At 57.2% G+C, this 26,785-nt stretch overlaps 4 protein-coding genes across 5 annotated transcripts in view; 1 reads left to right on the plus strand and 3 right to left on the minus strand.

The window, feature by feature from the left end:
- Positions 1-2,179: 2,179 nt before the first annotated feature.
- Positions 2,180-4,820, minus strand: ZFP36 (ZFP36 ring finger protein). The gene is made up of 2 exons (XM_025854345.2): positions 4,668-4,820; positions 2,180-3,835 (listed from the first exon to the last, which is right to left on the minus strand). Exons 1-2 carry the CDS (start codon positions 4,689-4,691, stop codon positions 2,882-2,884), a joined length of 978 nt encoding a protein of 325 aa, XP_025710130.1. The 5' UTR covers positions 4,692-4,820; the 3' UTR covers positions 2,180-2,881.
- A 5,434-nt stretch (positions 4,821-10,254) lies between these two features.
- On the minus strand, positions 10,255-14,318 carry MED29 (mediator complex subunit 29). 2 transcript variants are annotated; one of them, XM_073885391.1, is made up of 4 exons: positions 13,893-14,318; positions 13,109-13,167; positions 12,766-12,849; positions 10,255-10,500 (listed from the first exon to the last, which is right to left on the minus strand). In XM_073885391.1, exons 1-4 carry the CDS (start codon positions 14,106-14,108, stop codon positions 10,272-10,274), a joined length of 588 nt encoding a protein of 195 aa, XP_073741492.1. In that variant the 5' UTR covers positions 14,109-14,318; the 3' UTR covers positions 10,255-10,271. The 2 variants fall into 2 exon arrangements, with proteins under 2 accessions (XP_073741492.1, XP_025710414.1); XM_025854629.2 differs by having other exon boundaries at positions 10,255-10,569; positions 12,765-12,849.
- Positions 14,319-14,429: 111 nt separating this feature from the next.
- PAF1 (PAF1 homolog, Paf1/RNA polymerase II complex component) lies at positions 14,430-19,214 on the plus strand. Its single transcript, XM_025854628.2, has 14 exons — positions 14,430-14,715; positions 15,317-15,346; positions 15,445-15,537; positions 15,862-15,983; positions 16,081-16,147; positions 16,242-16,343; positions 16,427-16,532; positions 16,633-16,701; positions 16,784-16,887; positions 16,978-17,094; positions 17,201-17,329; positions 18,266-18,371; positions 18,486-18,576; positions 18,655-19,214. The coding sequence occupies exons 1-14, from the start codon at positions 14,669-14,671 to the stop codon at positions 19,056-19,058; spliced, it is 1,587 nt and encodes a 528-aa protein (XP_025710413.1). The 5' UTR covers positions 14,430-14,668; the 3' UTR covers positions 19,059-19,214.
- Positions 19,215-21,258: 2,044 nt separating this feature from the next.
- Positions 21,259-26,785, minus strand: part of SAMD4B (sterile alpha motif domain containing 4B) — a 36,493-nt gene continuing 30,966 nt past the window's right edge. Inside the window, exons 7-13 of the mRNA XM_025854626.2 lie at positions 26,233-26,575; positions 25,520-25,605; positions 24,889-25,007; positions 24,154-24,352; positions 23,825-23,948; positions 21,775-21,858; positions 21,259-21,565 (exon numbers count right to left, since the gene is read on the minus strand). Coding sequence (XP_025710411.1) covers positions 21,537-21,565; positions 21,775-21,858; positions 23,825-23,948; positions 24,154-24,352; positions 24,889-25,007; positions 25,520-25,605; positions 26,233-26,575 — 984 coding nt within the window. The 3' untranslated portion in view covers positions 21,259-21,536. The remainder of the gene's footprint in view (positions 21,566-21,774; positions 21,859-23,824; positions 23,949-24,153; positions 24,353-24,888; positions 25,008-25,519; positions 25,606-26,232; positions 26,576-26,785) is intronic.

Below are 26,785 nucleotides of genomic sequence, written 5' to 3' on the forward strand. Positions count from 1 at the left end.
TAGTCAAACACCATCTCACTGAGGAGACATCTGAGCAGAGACCTATAGGAGGGGAGTAAGCCATGGCAATACCTGGGGGAATAGGACAGGCAGCGGTAGCAGCCAGTGCAAAGGCCCTGTGGCTGAAGCAGCTGACCTGGTATATTGGTGAATAGCTAGAAAGCCAGTGTGAGTAGCGCAACAGTGGCCAAAGACTCAGGCCATGTAGGCTGGTGAAGGACTTAGGACTTTGCCTTTTATGTGATCTGACTCTGACTCAGGTGTCCGGACAGGTTCCCTGGGGTTGTCTTGTTGGGGAGTGGGGAGAGACTGAGGGTACCTCCTGAGCCAGTGAAACCAGGAAGGGGCTGCTAGGAAGCTTCAGGTGCAAGATGATGCTGGGTAGGACCAGAGTGGGAGCCACAGGAGACAGGTAGATCTATGTAGAAGGTATCAGACAGAATTGCTGCTGGACTGGGGTGTGGGTTTGACAAAGAGTAGTCAAGGGGACTCCCAGGTGTTTGGCACTGGTAGCTAGTGGTAGGGGTCATTTTCTCAAATGAGGTTTTTGTTTTAGGAAGGGGCAGTAAATCTGTTTTTGCTAAGGGAAGGGCCAGAGATGTCAGTTTCTTGTTCTTTCAGTGTCTGTAAACTGTCTCTGCTTGGCTTGTTCTTGCTCTCTACCTCCCTAATGTCTTTGGGTCTCCGTGTTTTCTTTCATTCCAACCCTTTCTCCTAAGTCTGGAGATCTGAGCCCTTTCCCAAAAATGAGGGGAGTGCAGTTTCTGGGAAGAGGAGATCAATGGTCAGGGCCTGCCAGTGGGCAAGGAGAGAGAGCCAAAGAAGAGAGGGCAAGGAGGCAGGGGAGGAAGGGAGGGGAGAAGGCAGAGGGGAAGGGGCTGGAGAGGGTGAGGGAGAACACCAGCAGGAGGGAGCAGAAGGGTGGGGAGGAGAGGTGGAACCCAGGAGACAGTGAGTGAGAGCCCGGGAGGAAAAGGGTGGGGAGGGCGGGGGGGGGGGGGGAGGGGAGGGGGGGGGGGGAACGGAAGGAAAGAAAGGAGGGGGTGAACACAGCGGGGTGGGGGCTGGAAGGGGAACACATTAAAAAGGGGAATGGGAGAGGACTACTGGGGGAGGAGAAGAGTTGGGGAGGGTGAAGGGAAGGGCGGCGCAGGAGGAACTGACAGGGGGGAGGGTGGGGAGAGGAGAGGGAAGTGGGGGAGGGGAGAGGAAAGGGAAGGGGGGAAGGGGTTGAGGGGGGCGGCGGCGGCGGCGGAAGGGGGGCGGAGCCCCGGCGCTGACGCGGGGCGGCTTCCGGGCGCGGGGCGGCCGGCTCCCCCGCCCCAGGGTGGTTCCCGCAGCCTGTTGCCTTGTATGGTCCGAGGACGCCGCTGTCCCCGGGGCCCCGCCCGACGCGGCCGCGACCCACACTCGGGCCTGGCGAGCCCGAGCCCCCACCCTGGAGCGCGAGCCCTTGATCTTCCAAGGCTCCCCAAATGCCCAACTTCTCGAGTCCCGACGGGCCAGGACTCTGCAATTCCGAGGTTCTGGGGGCCCGAAAAGCCAGAATGCTGCGTTTTGCGGTCCCTGCAAGTTTTCGGAGACACGAGGGGGTTAGAATTCTGAGTCGCCGAGACTACCTTTGAGATTCTGTCTGGAATCCTGGGGCTCTCACGCTGCCTTCCCCGGGGTTAAGAAAGCCTGAGTTCTCCCGGGCTCTCACGTCCTGGAACGCCGGGTGGTGGGACCCCGGGACGCCCCGACTTTCGGGATGCCCCCTCCCCCACCCGCCGCGCCGCCCCCGTCCGTCCTGGGCTCGCGCGCCGGCACATTCCGTCCTCTCCGCTCCGCCCCGCCCTCCTCCCTCGGCCCCCTGGGGACGGAAACATGCCGTCCCCGCCCGCGCCCGGCCGCGAGCTGGGTCAAGGAGCCTGGCTGGACGGGAGCACCTGCGCCCCCACGCCCCGGGAACTGGCTCTCCGAGTTCCTAGGGTGACCTCACCTGGGCCCCGCCCTCTCAGGTGAACGGCCGGGCCAGGTGACGTCACTTCCTGCCAGGTAAGCGCCGCGGGCGGCTCCGTCTGCGAGGGTTCGAGGGGGCGATCGGTCGACCGTACCTATCCCGGTTCTGAAAAAAGCCCAGGCCACCCTCCCCGCTCCTTTTTACGGCTTCTAGACCGCAGAAAATCCAGGATTCCAGTTTACACGCAGATACCTTTTATTTAAAAATTCCAAAAAACACAAAAATAAACTTTTAACAATATATTAATATATTATTATAGTATACTTATAACAATAATTATTCCATCGTTTCCAATATTACAAAAAGGAAGAAAAATACAAGGGAAGCAGACGACCCAATATATATAAATACTATAAAATCTCTTAGAATAAATAAAGTCATAAATAAAAGGCCCAGTGGCTGGGGGTGTGTGTGTGGGGGGGGTGTTTGGCAATGGCTTTGGCTACTTGCTTTTGGAGGGAAATTTGAGCACCAGGATTCCCCCTCAGGGGGAGGCTCCAGTCACCACCAGATACTGGAACCTCAGGGTCTAGGAGAAATTGGAAGGGGGCAGTGGGAGCCTATTATTCACAGCATTGGGAAAGGGAGGGGTGGGTAGAGGGCTCACTGCCTTCCTCAAATCTGCTACATTTTTTTTTTTTTTACAAGACCCCGGAAAACTCTCCTTCCCCCAACACCATGAACACCGAGCTTGCACACTGGGGACCTGCCCCAGTGTGGGGTCAGGGGAGTGGGTTAATGCACTTTGGAAAGTAGGGGGGGGAGGCTACTTGATTGAGTCCCGCAGTTTCCCACAGCCCCGGGGGCCCCTGTGGAGCCCGCGGCAAAAGAGAAATGGCCCCCTTGAGATCCAGCTGATCTGTACTGGGCGGGCACTTGTCACTCAGAAACGGAGATGCGGTTGAAGATGGGGAGTCGCCGGGGGGCTGCAGGCGGCTGCGGTGGCCCAAAAACCCCAGCCTCGAAGACAGGTGAGTCGGATCCCCCCAGGCTGCTGCCACTGCTGGCATATTCGTCAGGATCAGATCCCAGGGAGTGTGCAGAGGGGCTCCGAGCCAGGCCGCCTAAGGGCCCCCAGACGCTACTGGGGGTAGCCCTTCGGCAGGAGGGGCAACAGGCAGGAGTGGGGTCCCTTCGGGCCACCGGGGTCCCAGGGGCGGCGGAGAAGGCAGAGGGTGAAAGTGGAAGGTCCCCAGGTGGTGGTGGTGGGGAGCTGGAGGGAGAGAGAGAGCAGGACGACAGGGAAGGGCCTGGCAGGCCTGCTGGTGGTGGTGACGTTCGGCGGCCGGAGGGCAGGCCCGAGAAGCTGATGCTCTGGCGCAGCACATGGGGGTGGCCTGGGGCGGCCAGATCTTCGCTGGGGTTGTGGATGAAGTGGCAGCGTGAGCCGTAGGGGCAGCGGCCCTGGAGGTAGAACTTGTGGCAGAGTTCGGTCTTGTACTTGGGGTGGCGGCTGGCCTGGCGCAGCTCACCCAGACCGTGGGCAAACTGGCACTTGGCCCCATAGCGGCAGCGCCCACTCTCTGAGAAGGTCCGACATAGCTCAGTCTTGTACCGGGATGAGGTGGTGGGGGTTGCAGTAGGTGAGGTGGGTGAGGGCGACAGTTCAGGGCCTGGGCGGGGAGCCAGGGGGGCGAAGCCTGGGGGTGGCGGCACCCAGCCACAGCTTCGACCCTCCACCAGGCTGGTGGAGCGGCCAGGCAGGCGGGCACCCACCCCAGCCAGGCTGCTGTCGGATGAGCTGAGGCTCCAGAGCCTGGAGGAGGCCCAGCCTGGGCTGGACTCGGTCTCTCCGTTGTCAGATGGTAGGTCAGGGCTCAGCGACAGGAGGCTCTGTGGGAACAAGGATTGTTTAAGACACCGAAAATGCTGGGTGACGCCCCACCACAGCTGGAGGGCACCTAAGAGCCTGCCAGTCCGGTTTGTGGGCTTCCCGGCCTGAGCCCCACCTGCCCACATTAAAATATGGGTGCCGGATCGCGGGAATCCCGATTTGGGCGTTCTGAGTTTATTCGCGACAGAAGCCTATCCCGAGGGACCTAGGAAGGCACCCCGGCTCCCCCGACCGGATCAAGAGGAGACCCTCAAAGTCAGACACCACCACTGTCCTCCCAATTTCGAGCCTCTGGGCCCCTCGGGATCTGACCCCGCGCATGGGGTTCTCCAGTTTCACAACTGGAGAAGCATGCAAACTTAACCCAGGACTCGGGATCTCTTCGGTTTTAGAGTTCCCAGAGTTCTCCGCTGGGTCAAGGGGTGGAGAGACAGAAGTTGGCTTCCCCTCACCCCGAGACTCCAACCCCAGAGACGCCTCCGCGCAAAACCGCGCCCTCAGCAACTGCTAGGGGGTAAGCCAGGTGTGGGGCCATTTCCGCCTCCAGACAGCCGGAGTCTGAAAAAAGTCCTCCAACTTTCCATCTCCGAGGGCCACCCCACCAATGTTGCGCCGGAGACCCGAAGTCGCGAGCTCCATTTGCACCTCCCGAGACTCGCACTGGTCTGAAAAGGGAGACAGGGACCCCGGGCCGGAGTGTGCGACTCTTCCTAGCTGCAGTTTGAGAAGGGAGCCGGAGGTCCCTGGCCGGACTTTTCGGCGCTAGAGAGCCCTAGTTTAAGGAGGGAGTCAAGCCAGCGGACCCCGGGGGTGTCGTTCGGCGGGGCTCACCTCGTAGATGGCGGTGAGATCCATGGCGGCGCGAAAGGCCGATGGGCTGCGGAGTCGGCCAAAACTGGGAGCGCTGAAGTCAGGCTGCGGTTGGCCGGCGGAGCCGGGGGGTTTTTATAGAGGCGGTGGAGGCGGGGCCAGCGGGGCGGGCCCGGGTGGGTGGGGCCAGGAGGGGCGCTTCCCGGACGCGCGCCCCCAGCCAGGCCCTCTGGGCCCCCGGCCCCCGGCCAAGACGAACCGGAGCCCGCCCCGCGGGCGGCCCCGACCCAGCGGGGAGTGCCCAGGGTTGGGAGGGGGGTGGGGGTGGGGGTGGGGTGGTGTCGGCCCAGTTTTCAAGGCTGGAGACGGAGGCGTGGAGAATCGAACTGCGCCGTGGTGGGGGCAGGGCTCCCGGGGGAATTGACACGGGCTGAGGCCAAGAGGGCGTGCGCGGGAGAGGCGGACGGGGGCGGGGAGAGACGTGGGGAGAGAGAGAGAGAGAGACCGAAATGGAGAGACCCAAAGAGAAAAACACACAGAGAGACAGACGTGGAGGGAGAGACACACGCTGGGAGACATAGACCCAGAGGGTGAGACAGGGCAGGGAGAGAAGAAGTTGGGAGACAGAGAAGAAGACATGTTAGAGACAATTCCAGAGAGACAAACTCGAAGCGGGAAGCGAGAGGGAGGGCCACATAAACAGAAAAAGAGGGAGAAACAAACACCTACAAACAGAAATCCGTAGGAGCAACACCGAGAGGAGACCAACAGGCTGGGTGGGGAATTCTGAGACCTACCCGCCTGGCTGGGTCTCACCCCCAAACAGCCCAGATCCGGAGACCTTTGATCGCTCGCCATACCCCTACCCCGACTCGCGGGGGGCGTGGGGCCCGGGATACCTGGAGAGGCGGGAAGGGATCCTCTCATGCTCACGCAGATAAAGAATGGCACTTCTGATCGTTCCGTCTGGGCTAAGCACTGTTCTATGAAAGTGCTTTACATACATTAACTCAAGGGCGTTATTATGCCCATTTTACGCACCAGGAAACCCAGGCACAGAAAGGCCAAGTTACTCTCCTAGTGCCTGTTACTAAGAGTTTGCCCTCTGAGAAAACTCAAGATTGGAAACGGGGAGGTCTTTTGTTGTGGTGGAGGGTTGCCTGGATGGAAAGTCGTCTGGAGGCGGGAGAAATGGGTCATCCCCCCGACCGATGGTTGCAGGGGTGTCTTGTAAAGGGGTGTGCCTCGAGAGAACTCTTAATTTGCGGGGATTACGCCCCACGTTGGCAAGTTTGTGATTGTCACAGCCCTGAGTGACACTCTGTTACAGAGACCTGGGAAGAAAGTTTACTTTTAAGGGGATCTTGGTGAGCTGGCTGCCCTGAGTGAAAACCTGGGGGTAGAAATCATTGCCATGGAGTGCAGTTATAACGGTGGAAAGTTTATTTTTGCAAGCTGCGACCGCGGGCTCGTATTGAGGTGGGAAGAGTCGGCAGGCACACCGACTTGCCTCGTCGGACAGAGCTCGGGGGAATCCCTGGTGCGGCGCTTTCTGGGGCTGAGGGACCTTCCCGGCCAGTCCCGTGAGCTGGGCGGCTGCGGGCGGCTTTGGCACGGTTGCAGCCTCCCGCTCGCCCGTGACTCATTCGCAAGGGGCGGGGGAGGGGGGCTTCCTGGAAGCCGTGACGAGGAGGCTCGACCCGGACGCCCGGGTTCCTCTCTTGTAACCAGGGCTTGTGTCGCCTGTAAACACACAGCCTCGAGGACAACGGGAAAAAGGGGAAAGGGGAGGTGTCTGGTACCCGCCTCCCGGCTGGGCTCCAAATCCCTGTGCCGCTAATAGGACGGAGGCGGCGGGGAAACGGGAGGTGGGGAGACACCCCGGGGTCCCCGGAGTCTGGCTCGGCTATGGCCGCGATCCTGGAGGAGTTTCGATTCCCTAGGGACAGGGAGCATTTCCCAGCCCTGAGTCAGGCTGACCCCCTCCCCTCTCCTATCTGCTTAGTCATCGGCCCCGACAGCCGGGACGCTTGGGATTGGGCGACGCTCGAAGAGGCTGGAGAGGGAGCTTTGCGCGGGGAAGGGCCGATCCTCCACGGAAATGCAGACGGGTGGGACCCCGGGCCCCGGGCCTCGGCCCCTCCTTGCTCAGCTCTAGGAGTGCGGATCTCCAAACCACCTCTCTGCTCAGATCCAGGAGACCGGGCCTCCAGCCCCTCCTACGTCAGACCCCCCCCCAAGTCCGAGCCCCCAGCCTCTCCCCCCTCTCCCATCTAGGAGTCTGGCTCCCATCCCCCTTCCCACCCCGTCCAGGCCCCAGACACCCAGCCCGGGAGGAAGTTCAGGGCAGGACTCCTCCCCGCTCCCCACGTAGCCAGCGGGAAAATCCGTGGCCCCAGCGGCGGCCGGGAATCCCCTCTGGAATGACGGTGGGGAAGGGGATGGCCGGGGTCCCCCGCGGGGTGCAGGGGGGTAGCTCCTGGGCGGGCAGAGCGAGGAGGAAAGGGGCGGAAACCAGTGCGGCTAAAAATACGGCGGGCACTTCCGGCCTAGGGGGAGGGGAACGGCGAGCAGAGTTTCCAGAAAAACAAGCGGGGACGGGAAACGCGGGGGTGTGAGAGTCGGTGCGAGTGCGCGGGCGAGCCGGGGAGCGTGTCCTCGCGGCACGTGTGCGCGCCTGGCGTGCCTGGGCGCGAGCGGGCGCGGCCGAGCGTGCAACTGCGTGGGCCAGCGGTGGGGGGCAGGGGGGGACCGGGTCCGACGTTGTGTGGCAGTGTGTGTGTGTGTGTGTGTGTGTGTGTACTGCAGGTGCGAGCGTGTGTGCCCCGGCGTGGCTGGGTGCACAGTTAGGGGAGGTAGGTGTGGGACACGAGGGTGCGCGCCCCGTTTCCTGTGTGAGGGCTGTGCCCTTCCAGTCCCGCCCGCCACGGCTGTGTGAATACATGTGTGAAACCACCTGCACTTGTGCGGGTGACTCTACTGTTTACTTTAGCCATCTCTGCGTGTGGGAGTGTGTACTCAACTGCAGTTGTCTTCGAGGTGGCCGTCACAGGAACGTGTGACTTGCATACCTACACGCACATCTGCGGAGCGCTGAACCACTGTGGGCTCTGGAGTGACTGTGTGGAACTCCTTGAGGAGTGCCTGGTGAGGGCCTGGGTAGCCGGGCCTTCCGGCGGGCGGAGGACCTGTGAGCGCGACTCGGAAGCTGTGTGTGTGAGCACCTGTGTGACTGTAGGTAGTTGTGGCTGTGTGCATGGTCCCCACAGCTGCGCGTGTCGCGAATTAGTGTTTCCAAGTGTCTGTGTCCTTATTCGGGGTGAGGCTGAGAACACGGGGAGGCCACAGTCTGGATGAGGTTCCTCTGAGGCCCAGTCACAAGGCAGTGAAACTGGTGAACTTCGGTTCCTGACGTCTACAGCGCACATGATGGGGAGGGCGGCTGGTCACTGTTCGCCGCCTCCATGGGCAGAGCCGAGACACACACGCACACACTTGTACCTGAGAAGCATTATCTATCCCCAGCTAAGGCTGCTTTCGATAATGTTGAGCTGAGGGTAGGGCTGAGTCAGCCTGTGATGGGCAAAGTCTGCGATGGGGTGAAAGATAGAGGGTTAAATGGTGATTAGAGTTGTTTGTATATTCATGTGGTTGGATTGCTCCTTTAGGGTTTGTGGGACTGTCACTGGACCGGAGATCCTGGGGACACCATGATTGTAGGGCGGTGGGTTAAGCTGTTCTCTGCATGGTCTCTTGTGCCCTGTGTGGCTGTGGTTCTCATGTACACCTTTCCCTGGAGTATGTGGTTGTGCACCAGGCTGTATAATCTCCCTCTGGGTCTAATAATCTAGTAAAAATCTCCGCTAAAGTCCTTTGTGACCTGTGTGAACTTCTACCCCTGTCCCTGTGCTGTGGTCCAGGCCTCCACACTGTCCCATAAACACATCAGCACATTCCTGCCTCAGGGCCTTTGCGCCGGCCGCTCTCCTCCCTGGGATGCTCCTCCAAATGCCCACATGCAGTCTACTCCAGTACCACCTTCTCAGCAAGACCTTCGTGACCTCTGCCAAGGACTTTTCTTCCCCCAAAGTAAATCTTACCATCTATTTGACAAGTAATATGTGTAACATCTATTTACAGACTATAATAATGATGAATACCCACGGACCACTACGCAACCTAAGCTCTCAAACTTTTTTTTTTAAACAAAGTAACATAATTCTTCAACTGCATATCTTGCATTTGTGTCAGACTTATTCCCGTGGACAGTGTCTTCAGCTAGTGCCCGAGAGAGAGACAGAGAGAGAGAGAGGTCTGTTACCCTTCGTGGGGGCCTGCCCTGCATGCCTGTCACTTCAAGAAAGGAACTTTCTGGGATGTGTACACACACATACACACATACACACACACAGAGGGGCTGGCCATTTCCCAGGACTCCTGTGTGGGGACTCGGGCTCTGGGTGAATCACAGGTCTCCACAGTCCCAGGCTTTCCTTGCAGACGTGGGGTCCGGGACAGGACGCCTCTGGGTGGCAAGATGGGAACCAGGGCACAGAAGGTGTTGGGTGGGGCAGTCCCGCAACCAAGCTGACTCACTTGAGCCTTTCACACCCCAACAGCTGGGCCTGGGCTGGTAGCTCCGCCTTGTACTTGCCCAGGCCTGAAAGCCAAGCCTGAGCTCCCAAAGCTCGCTCTCAGAGAAGAGAGGGAGCCCGGTGGGCCACCCTTCCCTGAAGCCCCCTCCCCAAGGCCTGCTTCCCGGAGCTGGGGCCCAGGCGCCTGGGTTCTTCCCCAGGACTGATGATTCACCCCTGCTAGGGCCTTTTCACTTCTCCTTTGGGGCTAAAAATACAGGGACCCAGGCATCCAGCTGGGCTAGGCTTCACCACGGATTGCACAATGCCCCTTGTCTGAATGCTGCTGACGCAGGCTCTGGGTTGGGGTGGGGGAATGAGTTGCTCTCAGACCAGGCATGCTGAGGTCAGGGCCTAGAACCCCTTCACTTCCCCTTTCCTGGGCTGAGGACCTGGGGGCTGGGCTGACATGGGAGGTGCTGGGTCCAGGGGATCCCTGGACTTGGCCGTGGCCCCTGGAAATGCAACTTCTTCCCCTAGCCCCAGGTAGCCTAGGGGTCTGGCTCCCGGAATCTGGCCCCCTTCAAAACAGAGTCCCACTTAGGAACTGGCGGCAGAAGAGAGCAAAAGGGGACTAAGACAGAGATGGTCAGAGACAGGGAGACAGGACCACAGAGGCAGAGAGACAGGGACAGAAAGAGACCAAATGAGAGACAGACAACAGACCCATACCTTAGAAACACAGAGAGACAGCTAGAAAAAGGAGCAACCACAGAGAGACCATCCCCCTAACAGAATCCAGAAGGACTGAGGGAGAGAGGCAGGTCAGGGCTCTTTGCTCAGGCCAAGCTGGGGGAGAGCCTCTGGAAGAGGTCATCAACAGGCAGTCCAAAGTGCATCCCGGCTAGGCAGGACAGCGGGGGGGGGGGGGGGGAGCGGCGAGGCCCCGCCCTGCGTGCTCCCTGCTGGCCTCTGCTGCCCCCTGCTGGCTCCAGCCACAGGGCTCAGGCGCGAAGAAGAGGCAGAGACCAGGCTGCTTTGAGGTCACTCTTCATTCCCTCCCCGCCCCCTTCCCGAGCAGCCTGCCCACTCCCAGCCCTGCCAGCTCACAGGGTGCCCCCAGGGCCTGTAGGTGGTGCAGGCGTCTTGCCCGTGACCTTGTTGGCGCAGTCCAGGAGAGCAGTGTGAATGTCCTTGGCACAGGCAATCTGGGCTTTGATGACCGCCAGGTACTGTGGGTAGGGCAGGCTGTCCGGCTGCACGGCGTCCGGTTTGGTGGCCGTGGGCACCAGAGTTGGAGAGTGCTTGGCGCTGTCGCAACTCTGGGACAGGCACTCATGGGCCAGGCGCTGTGGATGGGCAGGCAAGGTGCGGCATCAGTGTCACTCCCGGGGCTCCCAACCCCACCCCAAGGGCCAGCCTTGGGTAGCCTGCTTGGCCTCTGGACTCCCAGGGGCTTGGAGTCAGAGCCTGGCCCTGCCAACCACGTGCTGGGTGACCCTGAGGCATGCGGCTGCTTCGCTCTGAGTCTTTTTCCTTCTTTGGAAAACAAAATGGGTTTAATCACTGCCTTTGCTACCTCATCGGGTGAGAGTGGCGAGAAGAGCGAGAGAGACAGCCAGAGATCCTAGCACATCACGGAGTGAGTGTCAGCTGCCGGTGCCGGGACTGTCCTAACTCCAGCCTTGACCCTGGCAGTGACTTCTCCGATGACACTCCTGGTTTTCCTCCTCCTCCTCTGGCTGCTCTGTCTAGTTCCTGCTTACTCTGCCCAAGCCCTAAGTGAGGCACTTCCCAGGCCTCAGCTCCTCTCGTGCTCATGGCCCCTCACGGCTGCCCCACCCATACGCACCACTCCGCTCTCACCTCTGCAGTGACACCACCACACCTGTGTCCCCAGCCTCCCCTGAAATCCCAGAGTTCTTCTACCCTCCCCACCAAACTGTTCCTCTTCCTCTTCCTGGGTCCCTATCGCAGGAAGGGCACTGCCATTCCAACTGGAGCCCTGGCCCTCATCCTGGAGACCGCTCCTTCCACGGTCTGGCAGCCCCATAGCCTGTACACAGAGCCTTCTGTGTAGCTTTCCCACCTGCTCTTCCCCAATTCCTCAGGGCCCTGTCCTGGTGCAGCCTAGCCCACCTGAATCCTGTCATGGTTGCCTCCTTGGCCTCTCAGCCTCCACTCTTGGCTCCTCTGACCCATCCTTCACTCGGCAGCCAAAGAATATAGCAGCCATATTCCTAAAAAAGCCAGCAGGTCCACGTTCTTCCCTGCTTAAACTCCTCCACTGCTCCCCAGCACCCTCGGGGCTATATTCAAAATACAAGCAGCCCTGGGGCGCCTGGGTGGCTCAGTGGGTTAAGTGTCTAACTTCGAATCAGGTGATGATCTGGGGGCCCTGGGATTAAGCCCCACGTCAGACTCTACGCTCAGCGGGGAGCCTGCTTCTCTCTCCCTCTGCCCCTGCCCCCTGCCCCCGAATGTACATGTGCTCTCCCTCTCAAATAAATAAGAAATCTTAAAAAAAAAAAAAAAAAAAATTCCAACAAGCCCTAATGCCTGCTATACCTCAGCTAAACTGAATTTCGTGACATTCCTAAAGGGAAATTAAAGTAGAACCTGTTCCTCCTGGTTGGAACACCTTTTTGCCACCACCAGGCTTCTCAAATTCTGACTTTTCCTTCAAACCCCAGTTTATTTTTTTTTTAAATATTTATTTATTTGACAGAGACACACAGCGAGAGGGAACACAAGCAGGAGGAGTGGGAGAGGGAGAAGCAGGCTTCCTGCCGAGCAGGGAGCCTGACGTGGGGCTCGATCCCAGGACCCTGGGATCAGGACCTGAGCCGAAGGCAGATGCTTAACGACTGAGCCACCCAGAGGCCTCAAACCCCAGTTTAAAATAATGACGATGATGATGTCACTACAGGAAATGTTTGCCACGTGCTTAGTACCACGTTACGCTTTTTACATATATGATCTTGCCGTCTTTCCCCAAAATCCGTTTCTCAAAGGAGAAACCCGAAGCTCACAGGTAGAGACCGGTGGTCCATCCAGATTCCAGAGGCTGTGCTCTTAGCCACCTGCCCTCCTCGAAACTCCTGCCCCCTTCCATTTTTGCTCCAGTCTCAGCTCAGATGTGCTCTCTACCAGTAAACCTCTCTGAGCCACCCTCTCTTCTCCCTGCCCCACCCTAGGCAGAGTCGGGTGCCTTTTTGGGGCTTCCACAATCCCCTGAGCCTCCCTCATTTTAATCCTGACCCCTCCTCCTGTGCCTCCCCCATCATAGCCCTGACTTCTGTGGCCTGGGCTTTTCCTATTACAGCCCTGACCACTCTCAGCTGTCACCGTTTGGAGATGTATGTCACCCCACTGAACTGGAAGCTTAGTGAAGGCAAGGACTGCAGCAACACTGCGTCCCCAGCATCAGCTGAGGCACAAGTGTGGCCCCTAGGAGATGCCCAGTGTGTGCTGACTGACAGTTCCTGAAGACCTGGGGACTGAGGCAAGACTGTGGTCACCCAGTGTCTAGGCGGCCCCTTACCAGGCAGAGCTCCAGCTGGTCACAGAGTGCGTAGAACTCCTCCAGACACTTGTCAAAGCGCTGTATGGGTCCATCACTGCTCTTTCTATAGCCCAGGAGGAGAAGGTGACTGGAGAATGGATTTCCAATCTCCGAGACTTCAGTGTCTACCCAACCAAGTATCCATCAGGAAACCAAGTTTAGGCCCAGAAGGCCCAAGGCAGGGCCTAAGGGGCTGTTTTAGAAGAGGCAAAAGAGCAAGCCGGGTCGCTAAGGAGTGGGGCTTGAAAACAGAAGGAAGGGGGGTAGGTGGGTGGGGATCCGGGTATGAGGTTCTAAGACCGGGGAAAGGGGACTATACTCACTGTCCGTTGTCAATGTTAGTGTTCTGAATCAAGTTCTGGGCTGCAACCTTCATCAAGGTCTAGTTAAGGGGAAAAAAATGCAGAAAATAGAGAAACAGAAGGGGACACTTTTGATAGATCTACACTCTTAAGGTCTATTCAATTTCGGGGCGCCTGGGTGGCTCAGTCGGTTGAGTGTCTGCCTTTGGCTCGGGTCATGATCCCGGGATCCTGGGATGGGCCGGCGCTCGGCTCCCTGCTCAGCGGGGAGTCTGCTTCTCCCTCTGCCCCTCCCCCGCCCCCCTCATGCTTGCTCTCTCTCTCTCTGAAATAAGGAAAATCTTTAAAAATATATATATTCAATTTCAAGCTTCCTCTTCACTTGGCACCTCTCCTCCTGTCAATCCAGAGTAGCACCCATATTTTCCCAAAGGCCGGCTCTCACCTAGGGTTCTCCCAATAATCTCTCCGACATATCCTACAGTCCTCCCACATCCACCAATCACAGGCAGAATCTCTGTAGAGGCTAGTCCTTTCCTCAGGCTTTAACCACCAGAGCCTTGTTTTACCTTTAAACTCCCTCCCACTCGAGTTCCGGCCATTCCCAGGCCCAACATCCGTACTGATCCGCTCGCACTGTCGAGCCGCAGAGCTTCGCTTTGGCCTCATTAAGAGGACCAAATGTCATTCCGCTTTCCTGCCTAATGCTCCTTTGCGCTCTCCCAGACTAAAGAGCCCCTCCGCCCTCCCCCTTGGAATCAGAGAACCAAACCCCGCTAGCTTCTAGCAGCTCTCGGCCAATCACCTGTAGACTCTCCTTCAACTGCGGGATGAGCATCTTATAACGCTGCACCGGATCGAAGTCCTGTTGCTGTTGCTGCAAAAGCCCGCTCGGGGCAGGCCCCACCAGCTGTGCTGGTGGTTGCGCCTGCTGTTGCGGACCCGGGCCACCAGACGAACCCGGACCCGACACACCCGCAGCAGACGAAGCAGCTGCAGCCTGCTGCTGGGACGCAGCCATCTTTCTCAGTTTAGCGCACCGGAAGTGCGCCACAAGAGCGTCTCTCCTGGTTTCTTTTCAGCGTCCCTGTCTCCAGGCCCCGCTTGCTAGTTAGCTCCGCCTCCCAAATAACTCAGCCAACGGGAGGAAAGAATAACCGCCTCCCGGAGTTGACTCTCAAATAAAACGTCCAGATTGAGATACCGATTCGCCAATCACAAGAGGCTCTTCCTCCCTCGCTCCGCTCTTTACCCAGCCGTTTGCCAATCCGGGTGTGGGTCTAATCCGGACTCTATTTCCCAGAAGGCCTCGCGGCCTGAGGCGACCTGTCGGGTCCTCAGCGTCTTGGCGGCAGTTGGTGGAGCCGGAGCTGGGAGTCCGTCTTTGGCGCTGCCTGCGCGTTTAGCTGAGTCTCCACTGGAATTCTTCACCAGCCTACCTCCTTCCGACCCTACCTCGGCAGAGAGCGGCGCCAAACCGAGCCCTCTCTCGGATTAGGCGCTCGCCGACGTCGGTACACCCCTCCGCGTCTCGCCGCGGCTCAGGAAGGACCCCGTCCGGGCTTCCTTCGCCTTGTCGCCATGGCGCCCACCATCCAGACCCAGGCCCAGCGGGAGGATGGCCACAGGTAGGCGCCACGCCACCTGGCTGTACCGCTTTCGTCTAGGTCTATCCAGGTTTCGGCGAGGCGGGGGGTCGGGCGCGGGTGTCTTCCTACAACGTCACCAGCCCCCCGGGTCCGCCAGTGATGTCAAACCGTCGCCGCGAACGCCGTGACGTCACGCAGCGCTCACTTTTGACAGACAGGGGTGGGTTCCTTCAGGGATGGGGTGTTGCCCCCACCTCCCTGTCATGGAGTTCAGGGATTAAGCTCTTGGAAGACTGTCTAGAAGGGATTGTGCGTTTATTACTTCAGTCAGGCGTTTGGAGAACCCCTTTGCTAAAAGCAATTGAGCACGTAGTTCTATTAAAGCACATGAAGACGGTACCTCCAAAAGGGATTGAGCAGTTGGATTCATTCATGAAAGCGTTTGGAGACACTTTCTCTACAAGGAGTTGAATCCTAGGGTCCTTCCGTTAAAGTTCTTGGAGCACCCCTCCCAAAGGGATTACCGTTTGTCACCCCCTCCTTCCCTTCTTTAAAAGCTTGGAGACCCCCCCCCCTTAATTCTTCTGTCAATCCTGTTTTCTCCATCTTTCTGTCAATGTCTCTCTCTCTTACCTACCAGGCCCAATTCTCACCGGACTCTGCCTGAGAGGTGAGCCCCATTGGGGTTTCCCGGAAGGGGTGGACCAGTGGGGGCTGGGAGCAGAGGTGGGGCAGCAGGGGCTGGGTTTTGAGCCACTGTATTCCCAGGTCTGGAGTGGTCTGCCGAGTCAAGTATTGCAATAGCCTCCCGGACATTCCCTTCGACCCCAAGTTCATCACCTACCCCTTTGACCAGAACAGGTGAGACTGAGATGGAGGAGGGCGAAACAACTCAGATCATGAGTTCCTTGAGGGCAAGGATTGCTTCTTTTGTTGACTGCTCTCATCTCAGGGCCTAGAACGGTACCTACCAATATGGTAGTAGGTGCTCCATAAACATTTGTTAACGAATGAAACAAGCAGTGTCCAAGTCTTTTCCCACTGAAGAGCCAGCCTTCTGACTCCAACATGGGGGGACACTCCCAATTTGAGTTCCTCCCTGGAAAAGCTTGGGCTCTGGGAAGCAGGAATGTGAAGGGTAAAGCTGGAATAAGGAAAATATAATGGGTATGTTTCCCCACCCAGGTTCGTCCAGTACAAAGCGACTTCCTTGGAAAAACAGCACAAACACGACCTCCTCACTGAGCCAGACCTGGGGGTCACCATTGATCTCATCAACCCCGATACCTACCGCATCGACCCCAACGGTGTGTGGGAAGGCAGGGAGGGCCTGCTCTACACCAGCAAAGGCCAGGCCCTCCCTCACAGCCCTCATAGTCCTCCTACCGCTTTGTTCTCCTCTAGTACTCCTAGATCCAGCTGATGAGAAGCTTTTGGAAGAGGAGATTCAGGCCCCCACAAGCTCCAAGAGGTGGGCGTGTGCTGAGTGGGGGCTGGAGATGGGGGGGGGGATCTATGATGGAAGGAGGGTGGTGGGTCCTAGGTGCCTAATACTCTACCCCCAGATCCCAGCAGCATGCAAAGGTGGTGCCGTGGATGCGGAAGACTGAGTACATCTCCACTGAGTTCAATCGTTATGGCATCTCCAACGAGAAGCCTGAGGTCAAGTAAGTTGTGGTGGGTAGGGAGGGAAAGTGGAGATTTCAGGTGTGTCCAGTGATCCCTAAAGGCCTCCCTCTTTTACTCCTAGGATTGGGGTTTCTGTGAAGCAGCAGTTCACGGAGGAAGAAATATACAAAGACAGGGATAGCCAGATCACAGCCATTGAGAAAACTTTTGAGGATGCCCAGAAATCGGTATTTGAAGGACTGGGATGGGATGGGGGTTGGGGGCAGACCAAGGTGCAGTTCCAGAGCTCCGCATCCTCCTCACCCACCCTGTTTTTGCCCCCACCAGATCTCCCAGCATTACAGCAAGCCACGAGTGACACCGGTGGAGGTCATGCCTGTCTTCCCAGACTTTAAGGTCAGATCCAGGGCAGGAGGCAGCAAGGGATAGCCTGCCATCTCTGTTTGTCCCAGTCTAATCCCAGTGCTCTTGCCCCTAGATGTGGATCAACCCATGTGCTCAGGTAATTTTTGACTCCGACCCAGCCCCCAAGGACACGAGTGGTGCAGCTGCTTTGGAGATGATGTCTCAGGCCATGATCAGGTAAGTAAGTGGCCCCATTGCCCACCTTGGCCTGTTCCTCACTGCTCCTTTGTCCTCACTCTTCACCATTCCTCCTCTTCTCCCATCCAGAGGCATGATGGATGAGGAAGGGAACCAGTTTGTGGCCTATTTCCTGCCTGTGGAAGAGACGCTGAAGAAACGAAAGCGGGACCAGGAGGAGGAGATGGACTATGCACCGGATGATGTGTGCGTGGGTTGGGATTAGGTTTTGGGAATCGAGGACTGGCTCTCCCTTTTCTCCCTTAGAAGAAAGAAATGGGGCTGCTGACCTTGTTCCCCTCGTCCTCATCAGGTACGACTATAAGATCGCTCGGGAGTACAACTGGAACGTGAAGAACAAAGCTAGCAAGGGCTACGAGGAGAACTACTTCTTCATCTTCCGGGAGGGTGACGGGGTTTACTACAATGAACTGGAAACCAGGTACTTGGTACACCCCTACCTCAGATTAGCCTGGGCCTGTGCTTTAGAATCCTGAGCCTAGGGTACGCAGGAACCACCTTGGAGGTCATTTGGAGGCCTTGGAGGCGTTTCAAACAAGAATAGAAGCAGCTTGCTTGAGCATGTGAGCTGGACCTGGTTCTAACACACGAACCCAGGAAAAAAATCTCGAGATTGAGCTTCTTTGTAGGGTGAATAGCCAAGTTCCCTCCGATGTAATAAGAGACTTCATGTGAAAGTCAGCATAGGCGGAATACGGAGTAATACATCAAATGAGCGTAAATATTTCAAATGAAATCCTGGATACCCGAGTTAAAAAAGGTGACCCCCACAAACTTTCTCCTGAGAGCTGGAAGTTTACTCCTGTGCTAGGGACCTTGGTGTATGTAAAGGTTGGGAAAGAAAGTGTGACCTTGAGTTTGTTTAAAGCAGAGATCACAAATTCTGATCCCATGTAAAAGGTAGCACTGTGGGCTGGTGGGCTCTGGGTGACCTGGAGCTCTTGGCAGCCTCCAAGGGGCACCATGACCTAGCCCAGCAAAGGGCTCCAACCTATTGTTGCTATTCTATGGGAAGGAAAAGTCCCAGTGGAGCCACAGATTAACATTTTCCGAAAGCCAGCAATCTAGGTTCTATGCTTTTAAGTGTTGCTAATTCACCTTAAATCTGTTACATATACGTAACACTGTGTGTGTGTGTACATTTTATAAATACGTCGGACTCATGAAGCTATTAACCTTCCCTTTCCCTTATCCAACCTCTGAGTTTAGTTTCCTTCATTCAACTTGCATTTATTCTGGTCTGTTTTGGACTAAGCATTGGTGAGGAAGTAAGAACCAAGTTAGAGTAGATCCCCCACTGGGGTCTTTAAAATATGCATCTTCCACACACCCCTCCCCACCAACCTGCCCACTGCAGGGTCCGCCTGAGTAAACGTCGGGCAAAGGCTGGGGTTCAGTCTGGCACCAATGCCCTGCTTGTGGTCAAACACCGGGACATGAATGAGAAGGAATTAGAAGCCCAGGTAACAAACATCACTGGCTGGCCCAGGGCACCCGTGGAGAGGGTGGGGGTGGGTGAGGAGAGAGACAGAAGCCTGACAGAACATCCTCCTTCCCCTCGACCCTGCTGCTTCTAGGAGGCACGGAAGGCCCAGCTGGAGAACCATGAACCCGAGGAGGAAGAGGAAGAAGAGATGGAGACAGAAGAGAAAGAAGCTGGGGGCTCAGGTAAAGCTGGACAGGCCAAATCCCAGGAGCTCTGGAAGGGTGGGAAACTGGGTCTCACTTCTCCCTACTCCCTCACAGATGAGGAGCGAGAGAAAGGCAGCAGCAGTGAGAAGGAAGGCAGCGAGGATGAGCGCTCGGGCAGCGAGAGTGAACGTGAAGAGGGTGACAGGGATGAGGCGAGTGACAAGAGTGGTAGCGGTGAGGATGAGAGCAGCGAGGACGAGGCCCGGGCCGCTCGGGACAAAGAGGAGATCTTTGGCAGTGATGCGGATTCGGAAGACGATGCGGATTCTGATGATGAGGACAGAGGCCAGGCCCGTGGCAGTGACAATGACTCGGACAGTGGCAGCGATGGGGGTGGCCAGCGGAGCCGGAGCCGCAGTGCCAGTCCCTTCCCCAGTGGCAGTGAGCACTCCGCCCAGGAGGATGGCAGTGAAGCTGCAGCTTCCGATTCCAGTGAAGCCGACAGTGACAGTGACTGAGTCTCAGGTCCTTCAGGGTTGGTGCAGACATGATTATAATGCGATTGCTATGCGCAGGAAGGCACTTTTCGAGTGGTCTATTGGCGAGCCCTTTCCCTTTGTTTCCTTCGTCTCCTCCAAGCCTTGCTGTTAATAAAACCGACTTTTTTCCCTTTATGTCCCATCCCAGCCCTGTGGTCTCATTTGCTTTATACCTCTCCTCCCCCCACCCCCCCTTCCCAGGAGCTCCGTGGCTTCAGCTTAAGGCCACTAGGTTTTCCCTGAAGTGTAGCATAACAAAGGTCAGAATCCTTTTTTGTTTTTGTTTCTTGTTTTTTTTTTTTTTTTCCAAAATAAGCCCAGACCATTAAACAAGTGAAACTCCAACAAGTCTTCTCCAACAGCGAGAAAAACTGTACAGTTACTCAAAGCTGATTCTGCCAGTGGGGCTGGGGATAGGAGGGAGGGTGAAATCATGGTGGGGGGAGGGGGCTGGGGAGGGGCTGGGGCAGAAGAGGGTCAGGGTCCTGCCCATCAGAGTGGGGCCGCCTGCGTCCTGCACACTCTGCTGTCAGGTGGGGGAGGGGGGCAGCTCTTGCCTCCCATTGTGTGTGTGTGTGTGTGTGTTGGGGGGTGTCCCTCACCACCTCCCAATGCCGGCAGAGCCAGCTCACCCTGATGGGTAGTGAAGAAGACAGAACTGGCTGGGAGGTGGTGAGGGTCCTGTAAGAGGGACACCCTGCTGATTCCAAACGAGGTGGCCCCTGTCCATCCCACTTCCCGGGGCTACTGGGAGAGGGGGACTGGAGAAGCCCTGGGAGCTTGAGGGGAATGAGCAAAGGCACAGAAACATGGAGGGGCCGGGGTGGGGGACTTGCATAGGTTGATGAGTGTGCAAGAGGTACATAAATAAACCTGACACCCCACCCAGCCCGGCACTGGGAGAGGAGGTGGGGACCTTAGCAGATCCCCAGGGCCACCCCACCCCCTGGCTTCCTCCCCCTCCCTGGGCTCAGAGCTGAGGGAGGTCCAGACCAGGAGGGCAGAGGCAAGAAGGTCTGGGGAATGGGCTGAGAGTGCAGGGAGGGCGGTGGTTTTAAAATTTTTTTTTTTTTTGGTTTTTTGTTTTTTCCCAACATTTTGTATCTTTAATAACATACACAATGGTTACCAGCCATATTCATAACAAAAGTTATTCATAAAATGTATCTAAAAATAACATTTTTTTTTTCCTTTTCGGTGTGAAAAGCTTGAGAATGTCCCAGTGGGGGGGTGGGTGGGTTGAGTGGGAAGAGGGGGTTGGAACAGGGGACCCTGGCTTCCCCACAGTCTGAACCCCCAAGTCCCCTCCCTCCACCTGGGCCCCAGCACAACCCCTCAGCAGGAACAGAGACCAGAGGGTCTGTATGACTCCACAGCTGGGACAAATCTCTGGGTTATGATAATAGTGTTCCACTTAAGTGAGGTCATGACCGAATGGGGGGTGGGGAAGGATGAAAGAAAAGAGGGGTGGGGAAAGAAACCAAAAACCAAACAATCCCCTTTCCCTTATTCCTTAACCCAAGTCTTTCAGCAACCAGACCTGGGAGTGGACAAGGGTGTGTGTTGGTTGCGGGAAGGGGATGTTAAGGCAACAGACTTCCTGACCTCACTGGCTGCCCTGGTTCCCTGCCTTCAACCTCTGCCTCTGGGGAGCCAGGACTGGGGGGAAGTGGGGAAGGGCGAGGGGGTCTGGAGGAGGGGGCTCTGCCCTCTCCCCTCGTAAAATTCAGGCTCCCCCTGCCACTTTCTTGGCTCAGAGAGAGGCCTGGGGATTCTAAAAATGAGAGGGAATGATCAGAGAGAAAAACCGTTAAGAACTATATAAATATGCATCTTAAATAGGCCTAAGAAATTAATTGTAGAGAACCTCTGATAAACAGGGCAAAAGGAGGTGAGTGAAAGGAGGGTGGCTCCTATCCTCAGGAAATGGTGGGAATGGGGAAGGAGAAGAAGGTGGCAAGGAAAGAGAGAGAGAGGCTCCTCTCATCTACCACCTTCTCTTTAGCTCGTCTCAAATAACAACCAGGAGAGCAGGTTATCAACCCTGCTTCTCTCTCCCCAAATGTCAGATGGTTCTGAGCAGGTCCCATAAGATAGGGGGGAAGCTGCTCCCTTAGGAGGGGCGGGTGGCCGGCAGTCTGGAGGAGGCAGGGGTGGGACGGGGCCAGGTGGGGGATGAGGGAGGGAAGGAGGGGCAGTCAGGCTGGCCAGTCCCTGCCCCGTTTATCCTGGCTGCCTCCTACCTCCCTGAGCCTCAGCAGAGATCCCTCGACGGGCCTGGGAGTGAGCAAGGCGTGTGCCAATGTTAAACAAAAGTTAAAAGGGTGAGAGAGTAGAAAAATACTAGAATGTATAGCTGAGCCAGCCCACCCTCTTGCTGTCGCGGAGAAGCCCGTTGGGGGTTGGCCCCCGCCCGCCGCCCAGGGAGCCTATGGGTGCGCTGGGCTGTGGGTCCCGTCAGATGGTGGAGGTTTTGTCTGTCCCATCTGTGGTAAGAAAGGGAGGAAGGGAGGAAGATCAGGAACTGGCGGGAGGCCCAAGAGAAGGCGCTCGGGTAGTCTGTCATCCCAGTCAGGCCCTCCCTGGAGGCTGGCCTCCCCTAGGGACCCCTCAGGATGCTCTGAGTTGCTCAGTTCAGAGGTGGAGACGCTGCTGGGTAGGTGGGAGCTGGGTCAGGGAAAGAGGAAATGCTCACCACCCAAGGCGTGTTCTGTCATGCTCAGACACAGAGACTCCAGAGTGGGATTGATCTCCAGGTCAGGCCCAGGGACCGGGCAGTCTGAGGGGGAGAAAGAACAGAGGCGAGGGCTGAACTGAGTGCGGAAAGCAGAACCTGGGAGACAAAGGATTGGGTGGGCTGGTGCGGGGGGTGGGGGAGGTGGATAAAGAGGAGGAGGGAGGGAGGGGGGCAAGGGACAGAGAAACCGCATGTAAGACGCGGCACACGCTCCCATGGAAGGATGACGGGGCACGGACGGAGGACACAGACGAGCCTGGGGGGTCTCACGGAGCAGGCAGAGGCAATAATGGCAAGGGCAGAGGCTTAGCAAGGAAAAGCAAGCCTGACCAGCAGGCCGAGGCAGTGACGGGAAGCTGAGGGGGCTTCCTGGAGGCCACACGCTGCATGCTGCCTTAGGTGCAGTCTGGGCACCAGCCCCAGGCACTGGGCAGCCCCCAACTCCTTGACTGATGACCTGCTCTGTACTTGGTGCAGAAGCTTAATTAGAACCTTTCCCATCCCCACTTGGACTTGCTCCCCTGGGCAGGATGTCATCTGGGCAGGCCCAGCAGATGGGGCAAATCAGGACAGCAGCCATGGAGCTTGTCCTCAAACCATCTCTCAAGGGCCTCTTGTTCTGGTGTCTGGGAAACAGCCCACCTCCCTGAGCAGACCTGACCCCACCCCACATGGCTTACAACCCCTTCCTTGGCCCCTCACTGCTATGGGGAGAAAGCCTGAGCTTTCTACCTGAGTTCAGAAGAGCCTGCTCCCACCTCCAGACTCACCTGTCATCACATCCCCAGTGAACTCTGAGCTCAGGCCATGTCGGGACACCTAACTGTCTCTTCTTAGCAAATATTTTTTTTGACCTTGGGCGAGTCACCTGAGTCTCAGATTCATGACTGATAGGGGAATACCACCAGCGCCCTCATGTATGCAGCTGGGAGGATCTGATTTGATGGCGTGGAAAGCCGCCGGACACACAGTTCAGCACACAGCACGCCGGTAGAAAGAACTGTTCCAATTTTTTGCTCACGCAGTTCATCCATCCAGTCATTTACAGCAGTTACAAATGCCTACCACGTGCCAAGCCCTAGGCTAGGATGAACACAATGGACAGGGTCCTCTGCCTCTGACAGATGGCAGTTCACATAATCTCGTAAGTTAAGAAACCCACTGATTTGGCAGTTTATGTCATGAAGAGCTTAGGGTCACGTGCGAATCTAATTTAAAAAAAATTTTTTTAAGTAAAACTCTACATCCAACATGGGGGTTGAACTCATAACCCTGAGACCAAGAGCTGCATGCTCTACTGATGAGCCAGCCAGACGCCCCATCCATCCGCAAACTGAAGATCTCTCCAGAGGCAGCCCTTTCCAGACCAGCCTTCTCTGCCTCTGCAGCCTCAGTGGCCAGCAGCAGGCCAGGCCCAGGGCAGGGGACACCCCCACTCGACGAGCAAGGCAGGGCTAGCGTTTCCCTAACCTCCCTTTTGCCCACTTCACCCTCATTCTGATCTCTCATCACTAGACTCGTCTGTGAGCTGAAGGAAAACAGCCGTCTCACCTCACAGACCCTTTAGTATGGAACCTGATCTAAGAACTGAAGTCTCTGGTTCCTGCCTGAAAGAATCCCAGGGGACTGACAGGCAGGACTCCCCTCCACAGAAACCTCGATGCTTTGACTGTCTCGTCCCCTCCACCCCTTCCAAACTGAGTATTTAATGATCCTCTAAGGAGACGGTGACAGAGACCAACAGGGACACTAAGGCTGTGAACACAGGGAGGGAGAGGTGTGGAGAGGTAGGGCTGGGAGAAGGGAAGACAGAAGACTGAGAAAGCAGCAGGATCGGAGAAAGAAAACAGCAGTGGGGGAGTGCGGGGTGGTAAAAGAAAACTCAGGATGTGGGAAGATGGGTGCAGACTGGTGGGAGGTAGAAGGAGAGGACAGTGGGAATGGGATTGAGAGGAGGGCCACCTGAGAGTACTGCCGAGGCGGAGTCGCAAGGACAGGGGCAGCTTACCTGGAGGGAACATGAGAATGGCCTGGGGCGATGAATGGACCGGGAGGGAGTGGGTGCGCTGCACAGAGCTGCGGCTCTGGCTGGGCATGCTGTTGCTGCCTCCAGGGTTGGCAAACCACAGGTTCTGCACAGGGCACAGGGAAAGAGAAAAGTGGTGAGCTGAGCAGGAAGAGGCCAAAGCCTGAGGCCCAAGCCCAGGCTCGGTGGAGCTGGCAAAGGAGCCTCTCCCCTCTGAGCCGGGCCCAGGTGCAAACACATGGACATGCACAGCCCAGGCACCACCACCCCAAACCCAGAAGTGCCACGCCCTCCGCTTCCCGCTGGCTCACCTGTCGGCCCTGGCCCCCAAGGCTGGGGCTGGTGAGGGCATGTCGGGGGGAGATGCCCCCAATGCCTGAAGGGCTCAGAAGGCCCATCCTGCCGGGTGGGAGGGCCCGGGGAGGCATGGGGAACTGTCGCTGGGTCCGCCGGGCTACCCCCATCCCCACAGAGCCAGCTATGGGAAGTGAGTTGGAGCCGAACGCCCAGCTGTGAGAGAGGAGAAGGCACGGTGTCAGTTGAGGTGGTTGGGGCCCCGCTGTCCGCCCCTTCCTCACCTCTCCCGTCATAATCCCCATGGGAAGGACAGAACACAGACCTGCTCTGAACAAGGACTCCCTGCCCAAGTCCTTGTATCACGCACTCTGTACTCCTGCCCCAAGGTACCCCCAGGATGGAGATGGGAGCAGACAAAGGTTTCCTCACATCCACTTACAGCAGTTCTAACTTGAATTCTCAAACGCGATATTTAGTATTTGGGGAGAAAAGGGACCTCACAGCCCCCTGCACACAGGGGAGAACAGGGGACACGTGTTGCTTCTGCCAGCTCAGTACCCTGTTCTAGTGGTAAGAACACCCTGATTTTCTTCTGGGAAAATCTTCACAGAGTGACTTGTGGAAGGTCACCCAGTGATTGAACGAGGACAACCAATTCCCAGCCCAGAATGCGATCAGCCCACTGAGCACCACCTGTCCAGCACCAAGGGCTTTGGGAGTGAAGGTCCCCACGGCCCCCGCCCACTCACCCTTTCTGCTGCCGGTAGTTCTGCATCTCTAGTGCGGCTTTGCGTGGGAAGGTCCGGAGGAGTTTCAGCACTTGCTGTTTCCAGGACAGCAGCCGTTTCTTCTGCGTCTCCGTGAACGCCTAGAATTGGGAGCGTGAAGCAGGGAGGGTGTGCTTTCAGATCTGCCTTCCATTCATCCACTCAAATATTTACGGCCTGCCTGCTCTGTGCTAGGCAATGCTGGGGTGCAGAGGTAACCTGCACACAGAGAGCTAATGGTTCAGCTGGGGAGAAGATACGCACGCCATCTGAACTGTGATGAGTACCGTGAGGGAGAAGCCCAGGAGGCGCGAGAAGCCTGATCTGCTATGAGGGGCCAGTGAAAGCGTCCCTGAGGTGTACTCATTCGAACTGAGGGCCAAGGGACCAGCGGGGGGGGGGGGGGGATCTGGCTCCCCAGAGAAGGAATATGTAGTAAGGCTCTGAGAAGGAGAGCTCACAGCAGCCACTGGAGCCAACACTGGTGGGATGAGGGCTGGGGACGCTGGGTGGGTGCCAGCCGGGCAGGGCCCTGAGGGCCGCATGAGGAATGTGGATGCTGAGAGCGATGGAGGCAGCCTTTCCTTTCTTGGGACCCTAGAGAAGGCCTCACCTCATGAGTCAGGCACTTTTCAATGAGCTGGAGGTAACTGGTGATGTTCTCCTCGTCTGGTCGGGACACCAGCAGCTGGGTGCACACTGAGGGGCAAGGGAGAGGGAGGGACGTTAGCCCCAGCATGTCCTCTGCCATACTCTAGCTCCCTCGGCCCCTGCTGGCCAGCACAAAAGTTGGAAGAGGACACTCCGGCTGGATGCGTTCCGGCTGTGTGCGAAGCACAGTACCTGGCTATTGTGAGGATATATAAAGCCCGCCACAGTGGCTCAGAGAGGTGGAATCACTTGCCCCAGGTTACACAGCTAAAAGGATATGGACCCAAGTGTAAAGTTGGCTATGCCATGCTGACTTAGGAAAGGGCAAGCCCACTATGAGTTGCACCATCCCCATCCTGTGGACTTTAGTCTCCTGTGAAAGAATCAACGGATTTGCCTCATACTGTACACAAATTCCACTGACACACTGTTCCCCCTTCTGCTCAGGCTGGAGATACTGTGCGGGTTAAGTAAGGGTTGTCTCCCACCATCAACTGGGACATACCTGAGGGCAGGGCCTTGCTACTCAGTCTCAGCCACTCTCTGAAGTGATCTAGTCCCCAGGGTACTTTAAAAAGCTCTGCTCCCATCATTTAACTTGGATTTGATCCCTAATGACTGGGTTCACTTGGCTCCCTGTCCCAGAACTTCTTGCTGGGCCTTGCCTGGTCTCACCTTTGCCCATCACCCGTGTAAACTGGCTGGGGATGTCTCCGTCGGCGACGGGAGCCGGGGCTGGTTCACTGCCATCAGTGGGAGCTGGAGCTGGTGGAGGGGGGTAGCTCTCTGCAGCTGGAGGGTCCTTGGCCTCAGTGCCCTTGTCTGTGCCGGGGTGAGCCAGGGGAGGCTCAGCACCTGGCAGTGGTGGCTCCCCCCGGCTCCCATCCTTGGCAGTAGGGGTGGTGGCGGCGGCAGCAGCCACAGTGGCCTGGAGGACGCTGTAGGCCTTGATGGGGGTGATGATTATCTGCTGCAGCTCCTGCAGAGCGTTGCGCAGATTCCCGCCTTCCAGCACATCCTGAGTAGGGAGGACACATCTAGGGTCACATGCTGACCCCCACAGCTACATAGAATGACTACACAAATGGGATCAGACAGAGCTTGGAGAGGGCTGGTGGAGGCTTGTGTCCTAGCACTTAGAGAAGGCAGGTAAGGACAAGACAAGCTCACATATACACACATATATGTACCCATCTGTATACACGTACTCCCGCTTTCCCCCCTTCAA

This window comes from Callorhinus ursinus, unplaced genomic scaffold (assembly GCF_003265705.2).
Source record: "Callorhinus ursinus isolate GAN/ISIS: 27379988/994484 unplaced genomic scaffold, GSC_fseal_2.0 scaffold61, whole genome shotgun sequence".
Classification (NCBI taxonomy): domain Eukaryota; kingdom Metazoa; phylum Chordata; class Mammalia; order Carnivora; family Otariidae; genus Callorhinus; species Callorhinus ursinus.

Coding starts and splice junctions, on each gene's coding strand:
- PAF1 (XM_025854628.2), top strand. CDS start 14,669: ATGGCGCCCACCATCCAGACCCAGGCCCAGCGGGAGGATGGCCACAG. Junction 16,888..16,977: donor ATGTCTCAGGCCATGATCAG/GTAAGTAAGTGG, acceptor TCTCCCATCCAG/AGGCATGATGGATGAGGAAG. Junction 18,372..18,485: donor AGAAGGAATTAGAAGCCCAG/GTAACAAACATC, acceptor TGCTGCTTCTAG/GAGGCACGGAAGGCCCAGCT.
- ZFP36 (XM_025854345.2), bottom strand. CDS start 4,691: ATGGATCTCACCGCCATCTACGAG. Junction 3,836..4,667: donor ATCTCACCGCCATCTACGAG/GTGAGCCCCGCC, acceptor TTGTTCCCACAG/AGCCTCCTGTCGCTGAGCCC.
- MED29 (XM_025854629.2), bottom strand. CDS start 14,108: ATGGCTGCGTCCCAGCAGCAGGCTGCAGCTGCTTCGTCTGCTGCGGGT. Junction 13,168..13,892: donor AGTTGAAGGAGAGTCTACAG/GTGATTGGCCGA, acceptor CCCCTTAACTAG/ACCTTGATGAAGGTTGCAGC. Junction 10,570..12,764: donor ACCAGCTGGAGCTCTGCCTG/GTAAGGGGCCGC, acceptor GCCCATCCACAG/CGCCTGGCCCATGAGTGCCT.